The sequence below is a fragment of the Puma concolor genome, chromosome D1, assembly GCF_028749965.1.
Source record: "Puma concolor isolate L17-30 chromosome D1, mPumCon1.1.hap2, whole genome shotgun sequence".
NCBI lineage: Eukaryota > Metazoa > Chordata > Mammalia > Carnivora > Felidae > Puma > Puma concolor.
The window spans coordinates 51,657,314-51,680,536 of record NC_141676.1 but is presented as its reverse complement, the minus strand read 5'-3'; the positions used below and the strand labels follow the sequence as shown (position 1 = coordinate 51,680,536).

General features: G+C 41.9%; 1 protein-coding gene across 3 annotated transcripts in view; it reads left to right on the top strand.

Annotated features, from left to right (window-relative positions):
- Positions 1-1,747: 1,747 nt before the first annotated feature.
- The window catches only part of SYT9 (synaptotagmin 9), a 200,019-nt gene continuing 178,543 nt past the window's right edge, over positions 1,748-23,223 (top strand). Inside the window, exon 1 of one of the 3 annotated variants that reach the window (XR_015241031.1) lies at positions 1,748-2,156. Coding sequence is in view for 1 of the 3 variants with exons in the window: in XM_086678076.1 (XP_086534202.1) it covers positions 2,012-2,156 (145 nt within the window). In the remaining 2 variants the exon portion in view is untranslated. The remainder of the gene's footprint in view (positions 2,157-23,223) is intronic. The other 2 variants (XR_015241032.1, XM_086678076.1) reach the window with 2 other exon arrangements.

Sequence of the window (23,223 nt, the reverse complement as noted above, 5' to 3'; positions counted from 1 at the left end):
AAGTATCTTCCGCTACTTACCAGATACAACCTAGGTCAGTTTGTGTAACTTCTGTGTCTTTCATTCTGTCTCATCCCATTGGTTGCAGTCTTGTCAGTTAATACTTGAAAGGTTTCTCAAATTTAGATGTTCTTGGCAATCAGCTAGTGCTTTTGGCCTGATCTAGGCCCTTGTCATATCTGGCCTGGTTTATCAAAGTTTGTTCTTAACTGGACTTTTCACTTTCAGTTCTCTTTGAGGTACTCACATCAGTGGTATATTTCTACATGTTTTAACACACACCCTTCTCCCCACCATTACTATACTAGCACTAGCATCCTACTCTCTGCTTCCCCCTCCACTGTCACATGGTCTTTTCCTTCCTTTCAAGGACCAGCTTCTGCTCTGTATCTTCACAGGCTCCTTCTCAGCTGGCTTCTTCTCCCTCCTAGTTTTCCTAGGACACAGAGTCTGCTTGTCTTTTCATTGTTTGGAGTTATCTTTATAACTCTGCATTCTCTCTACTGTTCTAATATAAGATCCTGAGGCCCTAGCACCATTCACAGCAGGATTTCAAAGCTGTCTGTTGGGTGAACACTCTGTAGCATCCTGAAATACCTAACTGCACAGTATGATTTGCTATGAGGTGTCCCTAGCAACAGCACAACCTATGGCTAAGAGTGCCAGTTGTAGAGATTCTACTGTAATTGTTTTAGAGTAAGGCTTTGACACGAGTTTTACTGAAAGCTAATAATAATATTATTAACTTTATTATTATTACTATTATTCGAGGTTACTCTGCCTCCTCAAGTATGAACTTGGGCTGGTGAACTGAGCCTTTATGAGCCTCAGGTTTTTCATTGGTAAAATGAGGATAACAGTTATGTAGACCTTGGGGGGCTATCAAGGGAATGAAATGAGATTCTATATCTAAAAGGCGTGTGGTATAGTGCCTGGCACCCCTCTCCTGCTCCCCTCCCCACCGGAGTTCAGTCTTCGTAGTTATTTCTGTGTTTATTGCCTGGGAGTGTGAAGAGGTGGGTGCATAAGAGGTGGCCAACGTTCTCTTCCCCAAACCTCAGATTCTGTGATAGTCTAACTTGGTGTGTGCAGGAGACACGCTGGCAATCCTTGGATTTCTAATCAGTTGCTTAGAAAACCAGCCAGGATCTGTGTCCCAGCACCTTTCTCAGGAGCCATTTATTTGACCTTATTTCTGATGTGAGAGCCTCCACCGTCTCCAAATCACCACCGTGGTGGAAAAGATCCTGCACTTGGGAGATTCTTCCTTTGTTGGCAAATCTTGGCCCCGAACCCGCCTTTGGGGGTCTAGCACCCTTAGGCCCGTGATTTATGTCCAGACGGCGCTTTTCAAATTCGAAGCCGGGACTAGGTTCTTCAGTTTGGGCGGGTGTGGTTCAGATTGCACCTTTCGCGCAGCGCACCCAAGAACGTGCTTTCGACGCACCGGGCGTGGGGCGGTGGGAGAGAGTGTTGGTTTGCAAGAAGACGGAGGGGTGGGATGGCGAGAATGCCCACAGCGCGCCTCCGCTCACACTCTCCAAGCCTGGGCGCAGCCGCTCTGAGCTCAGGGTCCGGAGGCGAGTCCCGCGCTCCTCTAGGAGCGGGCGAGCGCCCTCGGTCCAACGCTGGCGCCGGAGCCGGGCCCACCGGGATCCCAGCCCGCGGCGCGCGCCACAGACCGGGCCCCGCCCCCCGGCGGCCGCGAGTGGCGGGCGGGGCGCCGGGAGAGAGGCGCGCGGGGCTGTACGGCGCCACCTCCCCTCCGTGCCGGGGGAGGGAGGGACGGAGCGGACGGGCGGGAGAGAGAGAAAGCCCGACCGACCGGCAGCCGAAGAGCTGCATGCAACCGGTGGGAGGCCGGGCCAGCCGGGGCTGGGGCTCGGGCCGTTTCTTGGCGGCTCCCTGACGGAGAGCGCGGACGGCCCGGAGGCGGCGGCTCTGAGCTGGCAGGCGGAGGGTTGTCTCCCGCGCCCGCCTGCCCGGCTCGGTCCGAGGATGCGGGGGGGCGATGCCCGGGGCCAGGGACGCGCTCTGTCACCAGGCGCTGCAGCTGCTAGCCGAGCTTTGTGCCCGTGGGGCCCTGGAGCACGACAGCTGCCAGGATTTCATCTACCACCTGCGGGACCGCGCCAGACCCCGGCTTCGCGACCCAGGTGAGTGCAGCCGCCGCTGCTGGGCGCGACCGGAGGGCCCTGTGCTGGGAGTTGGGGCCGCACCGGGGCCTGAGGCAGAGGAGCGACGCGGACTGGGGGAATGTGGGGGGTGGCCGCCGACCTAGAGGAGGGGATCAGGAAGCGGCTCGCCGTGGCCTGATGCTGGACCCGGGCGGGGACCCGGGCAGAGGCTGCTGCGCGGAGGCCGGGTCCGGGGGGACTGGGGCAGGGCTGGAGGGACCACGCCCGCCACCTGCGCTCCGGTCGCCCTCGCTCCGGGGGGCGGCTCCCGAGCTCCCGGCTCCGCGCTCCACTTCCCGAGCTCTGCGCTCCGGCCAAGGGGAGGCCGCGGCCGCTTCTCCGCCGTGGGAAGGGGGACGAGGCCGGAGGAAACTCTGGGAAGTTGGGAGTTGGGGACGGCCCCGGCTGCGGCTGAATCCCACTGGGCACTTCCCACTCTCTCTCTTGAGCGCCCATTTCCCTTCCCCGGTCTGGGGTGGGAAGGGCGGGGCGGGATCTGGCTCGGGGCCGGCTACGGGGAGCTCCGGGTCCTGGGCAGCCCGGCCTGAACCCGTTCCGGCGGGTCGTTTGGCGTGGAGGCGGCCTGGGCCTGGGCGCCCGGAGCTACCAGCTGCCGCCGCCAGGCACAAACGGGTCGGTGGTGGGCTTGCTGGTCATGGCTGGGGCACCTGCACTTATCCCTAGTGGAAGTTGCACAGCTCCTAACTTTGGAAAGTTCGTTTATTTTGGCATTTGACCAATTAAGGTTAGAGGAAGGAGTTTTAGTGGAGCCATTTGCTTTTCCTAAGGGCCCTGGGTCTCCCACATTTCATCCACTGCTGTTTACTGGAAGACACAGTCCAAATGTTTACTTGAGATTCTTCTTACCTGGAGAAATCATTTTCTCGAATATTCTCTCAACCTAAATACAAAAAAAAAAAAAAAAAAAAAAAGTATGCGTTAAAGATGGGATGAGAAAATGGCCTTTCCCCTTGATGTTCCTGTGTATAAATATTGGAAAGGAGCTATTGCTGTGCAAATTATCCAGTACAAATTTACCTCATTTTAAGCCAATCCATTATATAAAAATCTGCTTGCACAAAGGATAATTATTTGATTTATAAAGAGATACACAGCGAGTCTGACTTACATAGCATTTCCTTGATAGTATATTCAAAATGGGTCGGTGGGGTGAAGACAAATCATCTGCCAAAAGTTTATATCAGATTTTCCCTACTCAAAGTCTATTTTTCTATTGAAAAAGAAAGATTATTGTTCCCTGTTGCCTGTGGTTACATTAATTAAGTTTATCAGATGATCACTAATGTGTTACTTCAAACTGCAGAATTAAGTCAAGAAATACTGTTGATCCCAAACAATTTCCCTGGAGGTTCAATGCCCAGCCTTTGTGTGGCTTCCTGCTGGCTGTGATGTGCCACAGAGCTCCTTGTTTCATGAACTGGGAGCCCTGGATGATGTCCTAAGTGGGGAAAGTTCTCTCCTTGAGCCATGGGAACAAGAAAATTATTTAGCATGCTTCACCCAGAGCAAGTATTAGTGTTGAAATGTCCCACTTCCTTGCCTGTGACTGTGCCAAAAATTCCCATTGTTATCCCACATAAGTCGTCTCCTTTGGCTTTCTTTATAAGAGAAGATGAGTGAGGCCTCTTGCTGAGTCCATGTTTAACACTCCACATCTTTTTGGCTGATTTTATGCCTCTGCTTCTTTTAATATATAAGCTGGATTCCATGTTCTTGGGCTTTGCTTGGCCCCTGCACTGGGTTGCCCTTGAGGAAGAGTCACAGAAAAAAACTCCTTGCAAGAAACAAGTCTGATAACTTGGCTGAGAAGAAGCCACAGTTAAGAGTATGCCCTGCTAGTCCTTGAGTTCCTAAAAGCGCTGTGGTGCTTTCCTAACTAGGGCATGGTGGTTTCTAGGTAGCCCATGCCTCTCTGGATCTTTGGTTCAGGCTGGAAGCAGCCTGCTCCTGAGGCAGGAGTGGGGCACTGTGAGCATGGGGTGAGAGGGACGGAGGCTAAAGCCCACATCCAGAGTGCACCCTCTCTCCCAGGGCACTTCAGCTCAGGCCAGATCTCTCTTCACTTCCCTCCTTCCTCTCCTTGCCCACATTAATTCTTATATTAGATGCATTTATCTCTATCCCTCTGAAGCTGTTTGATTGTCTGAACCAAGAGTGGCTTTCATTTCGAGCGCTAAGAGCTGAGTGGCTTGAGTAGCTGCATTGCACAACACTGCACATGGTGCCCTGGCGATTGTCTAGTGTGAACCAAAATAAGCATACACACTGGTCCTGGGACACGGGTCCCCGACAAAGTCCTCTCTGTAAATGAATGACTTCCTTTTCTGCAAAGGGACTCAACTGAATGGCATTTGCCAGCTTTTTCTGTCCATTGTCTATCCATGCCTACTCGGTGGTAGTTAGATTTTCTCAAGCTCCACCGAGGAACTTTGGTTTTAGAAGAAGAACACAGACATCATTCCCTGTGGGGAATTATGCAGAGGTACACTGCATCTGGGATATTTGTTCATTTTTTTCAGAGGTGGACTATGCGTGGGTCACAGATCAGTGGCCATCCAGAGGGGTTATTCCCTGCCCAGGTAGCTGGGGTGCTCTGATGTGGGAGTACAGTACCTAGTCTCCCCTGACTTGGTGTTAAGAGAGGAATTGATGAAAGTGCAGTGTTAAAAAGTAAAGCTGAGTCACATTTGGATCTGGAATGCCTCACCCAGGCTTTCATCTGTATGAACTATGAAAGTAAAGTGCTGATCTTTAAGCTGAGTGTGAGCACTTTTTTTTCTCCATAGAGAGCAGTTAGAATCCTTCTGTTAAGTGTCTTTATGTTGTTTCATATATTGGGGATGTGGGACATAAACTTGCAAATCCCAGAGTGTAGCTTTCATGACAGAGGGAAGAGCAAGTACAAAGGTCTTGAGATAAGGGCATCCTTGATATGATTCAAAGAACAGTGAGTTTAAGGGTGGCTGGAGAGAAAAAAATTGAGAATGATGAGAAACATGGTTGAGGGCTGGAGGGGAAAGATCACGTAGGGTCTTGTCAACCAGCAGAAGGACTTTGGATTTTACTCTCAACGAGAAGGGAGGGATTGAGCAGAGAAGTGGCAGCAATGGGGCTCTTTGATGAGAAAATGCTGTTGAAGAACAAGGGGAGAGACAGAGAAACTTGATAGGAGGCTGTTGTCGTGATGCAGACAGAGTGGGAAATGGGTTGGCCAGCGTTGTCATAATGGAGATGGTGACAAGTAACTGGGTTGTGGGCACATTTGAAGGTAGCTATGCTAGGATTTGTGGATGGGATGGATGTGTGGGGTGGGAGAAGTGGAGTCAAAGAAGACTCCAAGGCTTTTTGACCGAGGTTACCTCCATTTACTTCAAGGGGTGGAGGGAAGAAGGAAATGAGGTTTCTGTGTTACTAAAAAATATTTTTTTTTAAATATTAAGTGTGTGATGTCTCTCAGTTCAACAGTCGCCTGAAACATGAATGTGTTCTTTAACAACATCAACTGGTCTATGCTCACATTTTGTAACTGGAGACTTCACACTCTCTCCTCAAGAGGGCCGATTGATTGTAGGATAGCATTTATTGTTAGAAGATTTTTTCCTGGTATGGAATGAAGAGTTCTGTTTAACTTTCACTCGTGGACCTTGGTTGCACTTTTTTTTCCCCCAGTTAAAAACAATTGGTTTTTTCCTTTGGCTGTAAGGAGGTAGAGATGTTAGCTTTTCTTAACCCACTGTTTCCACATCTGGAAAAGAAGGGAGGATTGTGTCATGTAATTCCTAGGTTTTAACCACATTGTATTATTTTCCTTATAAGCCTTTTCTTCTCTAGGATGCCAACCGTGTCCATGCCAAACTCTTTATGTAGGTCATTTCATTTAATCCTCATGATGTCTTCTAAGACCTTGCTGCTCCAAGTGTTCATCTGTGGACCAGCAGCATCAGCATCATCTGGGAGCTTATGAGAAACACAGACTCTCAGGCCCCACCCAGACCTACTGCACATGAATCTGTGTATTAACAGGATCCTCAGATGATTTATAGGCACATTCAAATTTGAGAAGTATGGCTAAAAGAGATTGGTATTTATGAATAAACTGAAGCTCAGAGCTAAACTAGCAGCAAGGCCATGGGTTCCATTTGGAAAGGGTTGAGTCTAAGTCAAAGTAGCTTCTTAGGTAAACACATTACATGTACTAAGAATCTGAGAGTTATTGTCAATGAAAATTTCCTAGGTCTTTTTTCATAAGAGCCCCCTTCAGACCTCCTTTGTCTATTGCGTTCTTCTATAAAGGATTTAGTCTCTTACTGTAGGTTAAATTCTACGCAGTTGTAAAGATTCAGCTTAATTTTTAGGTTTTATGTTGACATTCCAGCTTTGTGTTTCTAGAGATTTTTCTTCATTTTGTGGTCAGGGTGTGAAGAAGAGCCTTATGGCTCATCATTAGTGACTTCTCTTTTCAAGTGGACATTGACCTTCTCAGGAAAAGTTCTTTCTAAACAAATGGTTTTCAACCTTGGCTGCACATTAGCAACATTTCGGGAGCAAACAAATAAAACAAACAAAGAGTTACCAATGACTGAGCTTTACTCTAGACAAATTAAATCTGAGTCTCTGGTGGTGGGGCCTGTTATCAGCATATTTTTAAAGTTCTTCTGTTGATTCTAAAGTGTTGATTCCAAGTGGAGGACAACTGTTGAGACCATCAAGCAAAGGATTAAACCACCTAATCTGCTCAGCTCAGCTCAGCTCGTATTTCTTTCCTGAAAAATTAGGAAAGATGGTATGGAAAGTCAGGGGTGTGGTTAACGGTTGCCATACACATCGACTGATTCTTTATTTTCCTTTGATAATATTGCCCCCAATTTTTATTTTGAGGTTTCTGTAAAAATCTAATGAGATCCATTATGTTCACCCAACTTGGGGGGCTGGGGGTGGAAAGAAGAACAAACTGAGAAAATCGTGTCCAAGTAGTATTTCATTAAAAAGCCAGAATGTGGAACCCTCACTAATGTCAACTGGCACTGAATTAGAATGAAATAATTTATTAGAAGATGTACATATAAGATAATGATTAAATATAGTTTCTAAGGGAAAACTTCAAAATAATAAGCAAGATTAAATATTAGTCTTATTAAAAATTTCACAGATAGTCAAAAGAGAGTTAACCTTAGAGCAATAGATTTTTATGAATAGACATTAGGATGATGATGCACAATGGGATTAATTTTTAAAAATTAATGATAATTGCAATCAAGAAATAGAGAGTCTTCTAAGGAATGAGTGGCATATTGGTTGCACAATATGTGAAGATAATTTGCATTTGCTTCAGTGACATTTGAGGGCTTCTTCATAAATATTTTATTTAAACAAGTGTGTTTTCATCTCTGTGGGATTCTTCTACATGGACCAGTGAGTGGTTTAGTCATGAGGTAATTATCAAGAGGGAAAAACAAAAGCAAACTGTGGTAAAGGCATCACAGGCTGTCCTGTGGCCAGCTGCCTCTTTCAGAATAAACAATCAAAAGCACAAACTTTTTGATGTGGGCTAACCTCTCAAGGAGAAATTAAGCTGACACCTAAGGGAAATCACCTAAAATGCCCTGTTCTGTATAGAGCATAGACTTTTCTTTCATGGTGAAAGCATATCGGCACGTTTGTGTTTGTGTGTGCACATGTGCTTTCCTGTATGCTTGGCCTAAAAAAATTTGTAATCCCTCTTGACTGAGTTACTTGAAGGACCAGACAAGTTTACTTGCTAAAGTGTATAGAGAAAGGGGAGGAGCTTAGAGAGAGGCATAAGTGGGAGAGCAATCTCACTTTTAAATGGATTAATATGGAGGGTGCTTTTTTACTTTCTAAATGAAATCACAATTTAAGCCATAATGTGCATCACAACTTTTTCTTTTCAGTGTTTTGTTGGGGTTAGTTCTAGGAATGAATTTAAACCAAAGCAAACCCTTAATGACTAGGTTTTGCAGATCTCCTTGAAATATTCATGTGTCCTTGTGCGTGTATTTTATCACACAAAAACTTTTATATCAATATTGATGGAACTGCACCTGAAGGGGGAAAAAAACTCAGCCAGGAAATCAAGATGACAAAGTGGAATAAAGAAAGAGCTTTAGAGTCAGAATCTGATCTTGCTCTTACTAGCTTTATGACTTTGAGCAAAATATTTAACTCTTCACTTTGTTCATCTATTAAAACGGGCGTGGAAGGCTTCATGGGAGCACCGTGCCCAGACTAAGTGCTAGATTTTGGTGGTCCTGGTATTTATCTGTTCATGCTTCTTCTCAGCTGTGATCCATGGGCATGCATGTGTTTTACCCATTTCTAATCACTCATAGACAAAAGTTTCCATTCTACTTTTTCTGTATGCTTAGCATTTTATCACTGCTCGTATGTCCCTAGGTGGATCTCTGTGTCTTAGTTTCCTCATCAGTAAAATGGATTACCAGTGTTCGGATAAAATATAGGATGCCCAGTTCAATTTGAATTTCAGATAAACAATGGGTAGTATTGCATGGGATAGACTTATATTATATCTGTCATTTATCTGAAATTCAAATTGAACTGTACCCCTTATATTTTTATTTGCTAACTCTGGAAACCCTATTATAGTATTTATCTCACAACACGTGTGAAATACTTACCATAGTACCTGGCACTTAATAAATGTTCAATATATAGTAACCATTATTACTATTATATTTTTCCATGTTGAACAGTCATTATTGTGCAATTTTAATGATGACTATATATATTCCGAAGAATAGGTAAATCTTTTTCACTTGACCATGCTTTTTGGCCATTTCTAGCTTCTGATTTTTCATTACTATAAATACTATTTTGTATCTATAATATCCTACTCCCTTTTGGGAGATTTTCTCCCTTTTACTGCTCTAGTCAATGCAAAGGAAACTATGTTGAGGCCCCAGGGCCCTGGGGCTTTGGCAGGAGGACACCCTGACAGCAAAAGGGGAGCTTGTGGAGGGGCCTCATTAGACCTTGTTCGTGGGGTGCAGGCTGTGGGGGTGGCTGCACTTCTTAGGGCAGTCCAGTACAGTATCTGACTCTTGCAGATACAACTCTTACAGTTGTATTCCTGGGCCAGCTGGTGGAGGGAAGGCTCAGTGATGCCATCCCGCAGGCGATGTAAGTAAGTATGGGGTGGACTCTTTCTGAATATTGTAGTCTGAGAGAGTGTGGCATTCTCCAGCTGTTTGCCCACAAAAACCAGATGCTGCTGGTCAGGTGGGATGCCCTCCTCGTCTTGGATTTTGACTTCAACATTCCCAGTGCCGTCATCGGGTTCAACCTCTAGGATGATGGTCTCGCCTGTCAGGGTCTTCGCAAAGGTCTGCAGGTCTACATCTGCCACAAGACTGCCGCCACTGACCGGCTCGGCTATGTCCTTAAAGAGGAAGAAGTGGAATATTTCTTTTTTTTTTTTTCAACGTTTATTTATTTTTGGGACAGAGAGAGACAGAGCATGAACGGGGGAGGGGCAGAGAGAGAGGGAGACACAGAATCGGAAACAGGCTCCAGGCTCTGAGCCATCAGCCCAGAGCCTGACGCGGGGCTCGAACTCACGGACCGCGAGATCGTGACCTGGCTGAAGTCGGACGCTTAACCGACTGCGCCACCCAGGCGCCCCAGAAGTGGAATATTTCTTAATGATAAATTATCAACAATGAGTTCAGATTGTTTTCCTGTAAATTTTCAACCTTAAAAATAAAATCTTCGTTATTTTACCAGCAAAAGATGGGCTTATTCAGGAAAGAATTGCCACATGGACAAACAACCTGTGGCAAAACCATGGGAAATCTGGAGAACAAAGGTACACCTTTTTAGGGAGAAAAGGGATAAGTTGGGAAAGCTGTCATAAACTAAAAGTCCATTGGAGTAAACTGGTGGCTTCTCATTGGCTGAGCTGTTGAGTGGTGTGGGGGTAGGAGAGCATGTCTTCCCCAGGTGGGATAGCAAAGTAGCATCCATGTGCAAGATCAAGTCCATCTCTTCTTGTTGGATCTGCAGTGGTAGGGCATGGGAGCTCCCCTTCCCAAACCTCCTGACTCCATTTTAGTAAGGTTTTCCATTATTTTCACAAGATGTATGCCAACTATCCCTGCTACATAGCAAACCCACTAGCATTAGATGGTAATAATGTGAAGAAAAACCTGCTAATTTAACAGGTTTTAAGTGGCTGCCCAGTTGTCGTTTCATTTATATTTTTTTGTTGGTGTTGGTGCAATTGAATATTTTCAATGTTTTAAACCTATTTTTGTTTCTTATGTGAATTTTCTGTGTTTGATCTCTATCATGTGGCAGTTTATTTTTTGAGAATCTTAATGTTTTTCCTACTAACTTGCATTAGTTAGAATATAAATATTCTGTCAGAAGAGCTCACAGAAGGATTAGTTCACTGTTCAGTGAATGAGCTCTCCTTGTCTGACTACAGTTAATCATTATACTAGACCGATTTTTGAAATTTGAAGGGTGCATCAACAAATTGGGATTCACTGTAATATTCTTTTTTGGGGGAAAGAGGTAAGGTTTAATTGAACAATGTTGAGAATTTAGAGTGTCTCACTTTCTGCCCATAATGGTAAAGAAAAAAATCGACACACTGTAACATTCTCTCCAATGCAAAGTACTGCCTTTATTTATGTGAAATATGAAAAAAATTGTGATGCAACTTGGATCTCTTTTTCTGTATGTTTTCTCTCCCTCTTTCCAACTCGTCTTCCCCTTCCAGCAATTATGAAAACTTTACTCTAGCTACACTGACCAGAACACTCTTTTTTAATTATAATTAAGTTAAATTAAGAAAACATTGGAGTGCCTCGTAATTGCCAGGTACTCGGTTAGGCATCAGTAATTCAAAGACACATTAGACATGGTTACTGCCCCTATGGCTTTGAGATAAAACAATAATTGCAATTAATAAAATGAAGACAGGAAGGGAGATATATATGGGAAACAGTGCAAAGAAAAGAGGAGAGAAGTAATTAGCTGGCTTGAGTGGATCTGCAGAGGATTCCTAGAGAGGTTAATTCTTGGGTGGAGCACTTTGCCTGGAATGTGTGGGTGGGAAGGACATTCTAGGAATTTATAAAGGTCCCACATCAGGAGGAAATGGATCTTTGGTAATAATAGTAAGTAGAGTATGTGTTGGGACTGTTGAGGGAGGAGTCTGTTTTAGTAAACACTGGTCAGATTGTATGCCATTGTCAAAGTCCCACTGAGGACTTGGGCTAGAACACTCTGATGCGGAAATCTTAAAAGAAGTATAATTTACTGTGATGGGTCTAGAGGACTCATTCTCAGCAAAGTACTCTGGGAGATTTCAGGATGGCAAGGTTCTGTGAGTGCCCATCTCTAGTCTCTTTGGTTGCTCATGGGAAATAAGCTCAAGTTGGTGGTGATGCTGCTTTTTTTGTCGAAGGTAAGGTCTTGACAGATTGGAGTCACTGAATGATAGATCCCTTGTTTTAGATCCCCAATCATGTCACCCTGAAACCCAGGTATAATTACCTCACATAATTGTACAAACTGCCTTTAACAAATTTAGTCATCTGGTTCAAACATCTGGCTCCAGATATCATTTCAGAGTATGCCAACAGTGACATCTTGCTTCCTTGCCTGGTTATTTAATAATGAAAAAGCAACGTGTTCAGTTACATTGCAACCACACAGTATGTGGATATACACAGTCTGTTTTCTCTGATGTTATAGGGCCCACAAGGGAGTAAGCATGGCAGACCTGCTTAGTGCCCACCAAGCCATGCTGTGGAGATGGTTCTTTATTCTGAATACAGGAGCTGCCAAGTAGTGGGCACAATTTGTTAAAATAATTGAATTGGGGGCACCTGGGTAGCTCAGTCGATTAAGCATCCAACTTCGGCTCAGGTCATGATCTTACGGCTCATGGGTTCCAGCTTGCGTCTGGCTCTGCGCTGACAGCTTGGAGCCTGGAGTCTGCTTCGGATTCTGTGTCTCTCTCTCTCTCTACTCCTCCCCCCTCACTCTCTGTCTCTTTGTCTCTCAAAAATGAATAAACATTTAAAAATATACATTTTAAAATAATTGAATTGAACGCCCTTAGGTGGGTCATACACTTTCCACTTTTTTTATCCTCCCTTACCCCCTCCCCACACACATAAACTTTACTCATTACATTATAGGATATGCCTGACTACTGAAGACATTTCGGTTTGCATCACCTATAATACTGCAGACCTGCTGAAGGGTTTTAAGCTGAAAATTAAGGTGAGCAGATTTATCTTCTAATTATATCACTCTGGAGACAGGATGGAGGTTGATTGGAGAGATCATGATTGGAGATGCCATTTACTTACTCATCAAATGATTACTGAGCATCCCCTATGTGCAAGGCTCTGTTCTAGGTATGGTATATAGCTAGATATGTAGATACAGTATTGTGTATATAGTAGGGAACCAAACAAAATAAAAAGCTTTCCCTCATGGCACTTACGTGTTCCTGAGAGGAAAATTATAATACATAAATAACTAATTACATAGTATGTTAGATGTTAATAAGTGCTAAGGAGAAAAATAAAACATGGAAAGAGAATAGGTATGGGGACCAACATGGCATCACTGAGAAGCTGATATGTGAGCAAAGGTTAGAAGGAGGTGACGGGAGTAAGGCATGCACACGTCAGGGGAAGAGCATTCCAGGCAGGTTTAAAGGTTATGAATCAGGCACATGCTAGGTATTAGCCCAGGGCAAGAGAGAAAGACATAGGCTGGAAAGTGATGGCAGGGTGATCACAAGGCCCTATTAGCCATTGTAATGAATACGACTTTTACTCAAAGTAAAATGGGAAGTCATTGAAAAGTTTTAAAGCAGAGCAGTGTAATATCTGACTTAGGAATAGAAAGGATTACTCTGGGATAAGACTGTAGAAGAGTGAGGGTAGAGTCAGGGAAAACAGTTATTTGACTGCTATCATAATTTATGTGAGAGATAATGGTGGCTTGGACCAGAGTGATGACAGTGGAGGTGGTGAGAAATAGTCAGATTCCAGGTGGCTTGAAGGTAGAGCTGATAGGAGTTACCAATGGATGGATGTAGGGTATGAAAGACAGAGAGGAATCCAAATGTCTCCCAAGATTTTGGCCTGAGCAAGGGAATAGAGTTGTAGGGCAAGTAAGTTTGAGGGGAATGATTAAGGGCTCAGTTTTGAATGTGTTAAGTTGGAAATGCTTATTAGTGAGTCAAGTGGGGCTACAGATTAGTAAGTTGGAAATATGAGCCTGGAGTTGGAAAAAGATGGCCTGACTGGAGATATAAATATAAGAATTGTAGGTATAGAGATGATATTTTAAATGACTCTGGCTGAGATGATCTAGGAAGACAGGAGAGAAGAGGACCACTAGTTCTGGAGGTCTCCATCCAACACTAGGAGGATGGAGAGAAGTCGAGGAACCAGCCAAAGAAGACTAATAAAGAGGGACCAGAAAATCCAAGAGTATTGACCTGAAAGCCAAAATGAAAAGCCAAGGAAAAGGTATATCAAAGAGGAGGGCATAAAAGTCATTTCAGGGCTACCATTAGGTTAAGTAGACTGACCACTGCAGTTAGTAGTGTAGGGGTCATTAGAAATGAAGTTGATAAGCAGTTTTGGTGAAGAGGAGGGAATAAGAGCCTGATTGGTGTAGCCTTAAGAGGAATTGACTGGCAAAAGTAGTAGTTGGTGAGGGAAGTAAGATCAAGGGGTTTTTGTTTTTTGTTCTAAATTAATGTGATGGGAATGATCTAGTGGAGAACAAAAATACATGATGTAGGACAAAACAGGAGAATTGTTGGAGCAGCATTCTTTTTTTTTTTAAGTTTATTCATTTATTTGGAGAGAAAGCACGTGCGTGAGCATGAGTGAGATAGGGGCAGGAGGAGGGAGAGAGAGAGAGAGAGAGAGAGAGAGAGAGAGAGAGAGAGAGAGAACCTAACTCGGGGCTCCATCCCATGAACTGTGAGATCATGACCTGAGCCGAAATCAAGAGTCAGATGCTTAACCAACTGAGCCACTGGAACAGTGTCCTTGAGTGGCTATTGGGATATCTTTACTAGGTGCTCGAGGATGAAGTCTAGCCTGCAGATATACATCTAGGAGCCATCAGCATAGAGATTATATGTAAAGCTAAGACATTAGATGAACTTACCAAGGAAGGAATGAAGATTAAAAAGAAGAAGTCAAACTACTAGTTAGAGGTTAGTAAGATGAGCAGGAACTGACAAAAGAGACTGAGAAGGAACAGCAAGTACTGTGGGAGAAAAATCAGGAGTATGGTGGCCTGGAAGTACAGAAAGTATTCCTGGAAGGAGGGAGTGATCCTTTAAGTGAAATGCAGCTGATAGATCAAGATGAGAACCAAGCACTGGTTGCATTTAGCAACGTGGAGCTTCATTGATGACCTTGAACTGAGGGATTCTGAAGGAGTTGTGGGCAAGTGGAGTTCATGAAGAAAAGTTGGAGAACATACCCTACATTTTTGAGTTTTATAGTGAAAGAAAAGGAAGGAGAAAATAAGTCAATAGATGGTTTTTAAATAAAGGAGAAAGTGATTACAAATTCGTTTGCTAGAGAGAAGTTAAAAAGGATGCAGAGGATGTGTCCTCAGGCAGAGGAAACAAAAGCAAAAATAACCTGTTAGGACTCTAACAAAATAAAAGGCTTTTGCACAGTAAAGGAAACCATCAACAAAACAAAAATGGAACCTACTAAATGGGAGAAGATATTTGCATTTGATATATCTGATATTGATATTGATTGATATTTTGATATATCCAAAGTAGCTGAAGAACTTATGCAACTCAACACCAAAATATCAAACAAAAACAAAACTGAAAAAATCCACCATAATCTGATTAAAATGAGCACAGAGGGCCTGAATACTATTTTTCCTAAGAAGACATACAGATGGCAAACAGACACATGGAAAGTTACTCAGTATCACTCATCATAAGGGAAATGCAAATCAAAAGCACAATGAGATATCACCTTACACCACCTGTCAGAATGCATAAAATCAATAAGGTAAGAAACAACAAGTGTTGGTGAGAATGTGGAGAGAAAGGAACCTTCGTACACTGCTGGTAGGAGTGCAAGCTGGTGCAGCCACTCTGGAAAACAGTATGGAGGTTCCTCAAAAAATTAAAATCAGAATTATCATGTGATCTGATAATTCCAATGCTTGGTATTTACTCAAAGAAAACAAAACAACTTAGTTCAAAAAGATATATGCACCCTTATGTTTATTGCAGCATTATTTATAATAGCCAAGATATGGAAGCAACCCAAGTATCCATTCATGGATGAATGCATAAAGAAGGCATACACACACACACACACACACACACACACACACACACACACAGAAATATTACTCAGCCATAAAAATGTTACCATTTGCAACATGGATGGATCTAGAGGGTATAATGCCAAGGGAAATAAGTCAGTCAGAGAAAGACAAATACCATGTGATTTCATTCATATGTGGAATTTGAGGGGAAAAAAACATAAATTAACAAAGAAAAAAGAAACAAAAAAACAGAGTGTTAAATATAGAGAACAAACTGGTGGTTACCAAAGGGGAGATGGGTAGGGGGATGGATGAAATAGATAAGGAGGATCAAGAGTACATTTACCATGATGAACACTGAGTAACACAGAGAATTGTTGAATCATATTGTACACCTGAAACTAATATAACAGTGTATGCAAATTATACTTCAATTTAAAAAAAAGAGATAAAATGATGTAGGGGATTGTATTACCTGAGTGCTGTGCTTGAGTAGGTGGGTTTTTCAACAGTTCATTCATTGTCAGCGAGTCAGGAGTCCAGGTGGGCAGATATGGTTTGGAGATCATATAGAAGTTTGTCTTCTGATTGTTCTCCCATTCTTAGTGAAAAAGGAGGTAGCAAAGTTATCAGCTGAGAGTGAGGATGGGGTGGGAGGTTATGGAGGTTTGAAAACTGGAGAGGTATAAATGATAGTCCAGAAGATGGGAGAGTAGATGGATCAGGGAAGTACAACGTACTTGCCAGGTGATGTTAGGGGCCCACTTGAAGTTCGTGACCATGAATTTGATGTGATACCCACCACCTTAAGCATGAATGTTTTCCCCACCACGTGCACCTGTGTTTGTGCAGGCATGAAGAAACAGGAGTTACGTTTAAGCAAGGTCATGCTGATATATATGACAATGAGAGAGTGGCAAAAGAGTTGAGGGTATAAAGAATGGAGGAACTGGGGCAATTGACTCTGGAATCTCATCTGAGTAAGGAGGGGAGAGTAGACATGCAGAGCCAGGAAAGAGATTGGAGGCTTAGAGGATTGTGTGGGATGATTATTGGGAGCACAGTGAAGAGGAGGGACTGCAGTTGTTGTTATTAACCAGCTCTGCGATGTGACTGTGGAATGAGGCCCTAAGGTAGGGTGAGGGACAAGTTCTAGACGGAGACAGGGGCAAGAAGACAAAGACCGTGGTTTGGGAAATATTGAATTAACCACACGTTAAGACAAAAGTAGTATTGGAGAGAGTGACACCAAGCCAGGAATGGGAGGAAGTGGGGAAATGGACTGTGGAATATAGATGTCTGTGACAGGGATGGGTATGTGTAGGGTAGTGGTGCAGTCAGGCAATATGAGATTCAAAGCTGGAGGATTTTGCAGAACACCAGAAGTAGTATTAGACTATTAGTATTTAGGCAAAAGAGTTAAAGGAATGTTTTAAGGCAATGGAGTTGGAGAAGAGGGGATTGATATAAAACATATCTAAGAGGTAAAAATAATCCGTATACTGATATGGAGTAGAGGGATCCTAATTTTCCAATTTTTGGCATAAGTGCCTGGAAGGATGGTCATGTGACTTATTGTTTACTACAAGAAGTTGAGTACGGTTTATGCAAAAAAAAAAAAAAAGATTAATTTTAAATGTGTTAAGTTTGAGGATGTATGGAAATCTGATGCAGACATCCAGGTCTGTTGACTGGTGGACCATTGGGAAGAAGTTACTAGAAATCAGGAAGGGTGAGAGATGGTTGAACACTAAGGTCCCTTCCAATTTGAAGGGTTTGGGAAAATGATTCTCAGTTCCAGCTATGCACCAGAATCAATTGGGAAACTTATTTTTTTGTTGTTGTTTATTTTTGAGAAAGAGAGAGTGGGGAGGGGCAGAGAGAGAGGGAGACCCAGAATCTGAAGCAGGCTCCAGGCTCTGAGCTGTCAGCACAGAACCCATGAGCAGTGAGATCATGACCTGACCCAAAGTTGGCCGCTTAACCAACTGAGCCACCCAGGTGCCCCTCAACTGGGGAACTTTTGAAGACATACTTCCCTGTTCCCTGACTGACTAAATCAGAATCTTCAGGGGTGATGCCTAAAGTGTCTCTATGCATGAGTCTGGTGTGCATCCAGGGTTGCAAATGACATGCATTTATGGCCTTTATGGATTGAAATTACTTTTTACAGCCCCATTGTCAAAATAAATGCTTTAACCATCTGTATAAAACTGTTATAATATATTAGGCAAGGAAATCCAAGCATGAAAATGCTTTTACTATCTATCATTGATTCTTTTTTTTTAAACCACAGTGGGAGTTATCTCAAATTATTAGTACAGCTGCTGTTGGCACAACTAATAATAAATTCTGTAGAAAATTTTGCTGTAGAATGTGACTGTAGCACCCTGGCACGAACTAAAATCACGGTCTTCTTTTTTGTTAGACATGTAATATGATTGTCATTTATTTTTAATTTAGGATAACCATACTGTAAATAAGCTCTGTAAGAAACTCTAACTAGGCCGTGAGCTTAGAGAAGACACAATTGCTTGATTCCTATACTCTACCACTTGTTCTTGCCGATATGTTCACTTCCTATGAGGAAAAACTCTGGAAATAAAGAAAGAGGTATAAATGGAGACCACATTCGAACCACTTTTAACACTTGACACTGAAAATCTCAGGTGCAACATATTTTCAATTGTGATTTTTTCAAATAATATGGAAGTCCACTGATGGCATAGCTGGGCCAGCTCTAAATGCTTCCCAAATTATTTCAGAAGGAATGAGAAAACTGTTGTTTGCTATTCTTTAATCTGTTCCACCATGACTGCTACTTTAGATTTAATGTCACTGTAATATACCAAATTTATAGGTCATCCTTCTCCTGGGGCTTTTAAAGTGCTTTGTGTCTATTACTTTAATTTTGGAGGGAGCTAAAACTCATCATGTTATGGAATTTATTTCAGAGAGTATACAGCAAGAGCTACAAAATCTCCCAAAGTGTTTCTTTTTTCCTTCCACATGCTGTTGGGAGAAGCATCCATTGATTGTAACTCCACACTGCTTTAGAGACCATTTATGGGTGGATTACTGTAGGCTTTTCTGGGGGGAAATCTAATCCCCAGAGGTTCAGTTTGAGAGGATCCACTCTGCAGGCCGATAAAGATTTAAATCACAGCTTTTTTTCCCATTACATTGGTTTTTTTGATCTTTTAATTTTTATATTGTATTATATGTCAATGACTCAATCATAGCTGTCTTCCCAGTGCCTCAGTATGTGGGAACTGGGAAGTTAAACTGGACAGATTCACAAAACAAGGGCCCTATAGCATATTCCTTTATAATAAAAAGAGATGTTTTAGGGCTTACAGTCACAGCACTAAAGGACAGTCATCAGATTTGATTCAGGGAATGGAGGGAGAAGTGGGTGTTAAATAGTGGCCTTAATAATGCAGCTTAGAACATGGGAAATGTCAGAGGAGGATCGAGTTGGATGTACACTACCTGATTTTTTAAATGCTCAGGAAATGGTTTCATTTAATGTTTTAAAATAACATGTACAAAATATCTGTGGATTTTATATTTATCTGCTCTTTTTTCTAAGGCCTCATGCTAATTAAACTAACATTCCTGTAACAAGCATACTGAATGTGACATAAAAGTCATCAAATAAGACTTATTTTAGGTTGGTAATAGTGCTATAAACAATGAAGACCACTCATTAACTTAATGAATCAAGTAGTATTCAAATGTATGCAGGTAAGTTTGTTCAAACTTCCAAGTTAGAAACATCAGAATTATGACTGGAGACCATCATACTTCACCAATAATGACACATCAGTAGACAGTAAGTATATAGAAATAATATTGCTAAAAGTTTGATTCATAAATACCTATGGATTTTCTAGTCACCAAAAGAGAGAAAATGTTCATGGAACATTTAAAAAAAATGGTTAAGTACCACATAAAGGGAACTGATCAGTCCATAAAAAGGGAACATTCATTCCAAAAGATCAAAGTTGTAGAGGCCACATTTACTAACCATAATGCAGTAAAACTATCAATGGGTGAATAACAGGTAACAACAACACCAGGAGCCTAAACTCCTGAAAACTGAACTCTTTTTTAGAGATCTCTTTAGTTAAAAAATCAGAAATGGAAACTAAAATTCTAGACGTTGAAAATACTGTGGAAATGAAAGTACATATATTAAAACTATAGAGTGAAGTCAAAGCTATATTTAGATGAAAATTCATAGCTTTCATTAATTCTAGTAAATAGAGTGATAGAAAATGAATACACCAAGCATTAAACTTAAAAACCCCCAAAATGTAGGAGCAAAGCATTAGTAAAACCAAAAGAAAACATTCATGTATTAGAAAGTGAAAAATCAAACACACAAACAAAAATGGTATTAATAAACAAAACTGAGATATGCTTTTTTTTTTGAAATTTACATAAGTAAATATTTTGTTGTTCTGACCAAGAAAAAAAATGAGAAAACAAATACAGAGTAAAAAGAATGAGAACAAGGATTTAATGACAGATATAGAAGAGATTAAAAAACATAAGAAAATTCCATATATGCCAATGATGTGGAAATACAAATTGAGTAGAAGTTATAAAACATCTCAGAGGAAGTATAGAAATATTTAGAAGAAGCTGAATGGTGGACAAAGAATATTTGGCACACAAAGTTATAGGCCCACATATTTGTATAGGTCAAGTCTATCAAAATGTCAAGTAATCCATCATCTTCTTTGTTGGAACCATAATAGTCTTTGCAAATTTGTTTTAAATTCTCATTGCAAAACATTTTACATGAGCACAAGAATTAGATAAAGGTCACTACCACTTTCATTGTCCAGAAAGAGTCACTGTTACTTCTTTTTACAGAAGTGAAATTGCTAGATTTAAGCTTATGCATTTTGAATATTCAATACAAAACTATCAAGTTGTCCTCTGGGAAGAATTAACAATTCACATAATGTTAAAACTATTCCATAGCATAGGGGCACATGGGTGGCTCAGTTGGTTCACCTCAGAGCCTGGAGCATGCTTAGGATTCTGTGTCTCCCTCTCTCTCTGCCCCTCTCCCAGTCATGCTCTGTTTGTTTCTCTCTCTCTCAAAAATGAATAAACATTAAAAATTAAAAAACAAAAAACCCTATTCCACAGCATAGAAAAGACATAGAAAGCATTCCAGTTCACTTTATGAGCCTGATATCAAATCTAATGAAGACAATAAGAAGAAACATCTTTAAATTAATTAATTAATTAATTATTTTTGAGAGAGAGAGAGAGAGCAAGCCGGGGAGGGTTAGAGAGAGGGGGAAAGAGAGAGAATCCCAAGCAGGCTCCTCAATCTCAGCACAGAACCTGATGTGGGCCTCGAACCCACAAACAGTGAGATCATGACCTGAGCCGAAATCAAAAGTCATTTGCTTAACCGACTGAGCCACCCAGGTGCCCCAAGAAAAAAGAACTTTATGCACATTAAAAAAAAAAACAAACAAACTCAATTAAGCACATAAATGCCCAAGTTGTATGTTAAGTAATAGTAGAATAAATATAGCTTTTTAATGATATACTGTGACCCAGTGGAATTTTCTACTGGGTGTTTACTTTGAGGATATAAGAATGGGAAAGCACTAGGAAACCTATCATTCATTGTGTGAATAGGTTTTGGGGTGTGTGTGTATGGGTGTGTGTGTGTGTGTATAAAATACATTAAGTTATTTAAGTTTATTTTTGAGAGAGAGAGGAGAGCATTAGTGGGGGAGGGGCAGAGAGAAGGAGAGAGAGAACCCCAAGCAGGTTCCTTACTGTCACCACAGAGTCCGACACGGGGCTCGATCCCTCAAACTCTGAGATCATGACCTAAGCTGAAATCAAGAGTCGGGTGCTTAACTGACTGAGCCACCCAGGTGCTCCTAAAATTATTTAAGTTTTGATAATGTTTACACAAAAGTAACATAAACTTTTCCTATTTTTTCTCAGTCTCCATCCATTCCTTCACTAAAAAAAAACAACTTCACTGAGGCATATTTTACATTTTCTATAATTCAGCCACTTTTAAGTGTACAATTTAGTGATTATTTAGTAAATTTATGAAGTTGTGCAAGCATCATTATCAATCATTTTAGAATGTTTTCATTGTTCCAGTTAAATCCCTCATGTCCATTCACCATTACCTGGTTCCAGAAGACCTCTAATTTACTTTCTGTCTCTATCAATTTGCCTTTTCTGGATTTCAAATAAATGGAATCCTGCAATATTTGATATCTCTTTTGTGACTGGATTCTTTCACTTAGCCTACTTTTTTTGAGATCCAGCCATGTTGTACAATGTGTCATCAATTCTTTTTTATTACTGGTTAATATTTCATTATATGGATATACCACATTTTATTTATCCATTCGCCAGTTCATGGACATTTGGGTTGTTTACAGTTTGGAGCTATTATGAATAACTGATACTAAGAATATTTAGGTGCAAGTCTTTGCTTAGATGTATGTTTTCATTCCTCTTGGGTGCATACCCAGAAGTAGAATTGCAGGGTCATATGATGACTCTACATTAGCATTTTGTGGAATTGCTAAACTGTTTTCCGAAATGGCTGCACTGTTTGACATTTGCATCAGTAGTGTGTGCGGGTTCCCATTTCTCCACATTCTCAGCAACGTTTGTCATTATCTTTGTTATGATAGCCATTCTAGTGTGTGACATGGTGCCTTATTCACAATACATGATAGGTTTTTAGAGAAACAAACAAACATAATCACGTCAGATGATGCCATAACAATTATATGATAAAATTCAATATTATTCTTTGTTAATACCTGAGGGGAAAAAAGTTGCTATCCTAATATTAAGTATGATGATGACAACAATGGTATTAATGATTACATTATAACTAGTAACAATAATAATATTGATGAGACATAATAGAACTTGAGACCAGGTATTACCCTAAGCTTTTTTTTTTTTTTTAATTTTTTTTTTTCAACGTTTATTTATTTTTGGGACAGAGAGAGACAGAGCATGAACGGGGGAGGGGCAGAGAGAGAGGGAGACACAGAATCGGAAACAGGCTCCAGGCTCTGAGCCATCAGCCCAGAGCCTGACGCGGGGCTCGAACTCACGGACCGCGAGATCGTGACCTGGCTGAAGTCGGACGCTTAACCGACTGCGCCACCCAGGCGCCCCTACCCTAAGCTTTTTATATAATAACTCATTTATGGGGCGCCTGAGTGGCTCCGTCGATTGAGCGACTGACTTGGGCTGAGGTCATGATCTCGCGGTTTGTGAGTTCGAGCCCCGCGTTGGGCTCTGTGCTGACAGCTCAGAGCCTGGAGGAGCCTGCTTTGGATTCTGTGTCTCCCTCTCTCTCTGCCGCTCCCCTGCTCACTCTCTGTCTCTCTCTGTCTCTCAGTAACAAAAACGTTAAAAATTTTTTTATAATAGCTCATTTAACACAGCCACCTTGGGGTAGGTTCTAGTGTTATCTCCAGTTTACAGAAGAGGAAGCCAAAGTGTCGCATAAGTGATGTGTCTGCCTCCACACAGCCAGTTAAGTCTTGGAGCTGGAATTGGAATGTAGCCATTCTGGATGCAGAGTCCACCCCATCAAACTTTACAATGTAACATGGAGAATCTCATTTCATCTGGGCCCTCAGTGCCTCCTGGTAGTTCTTACTTGTCA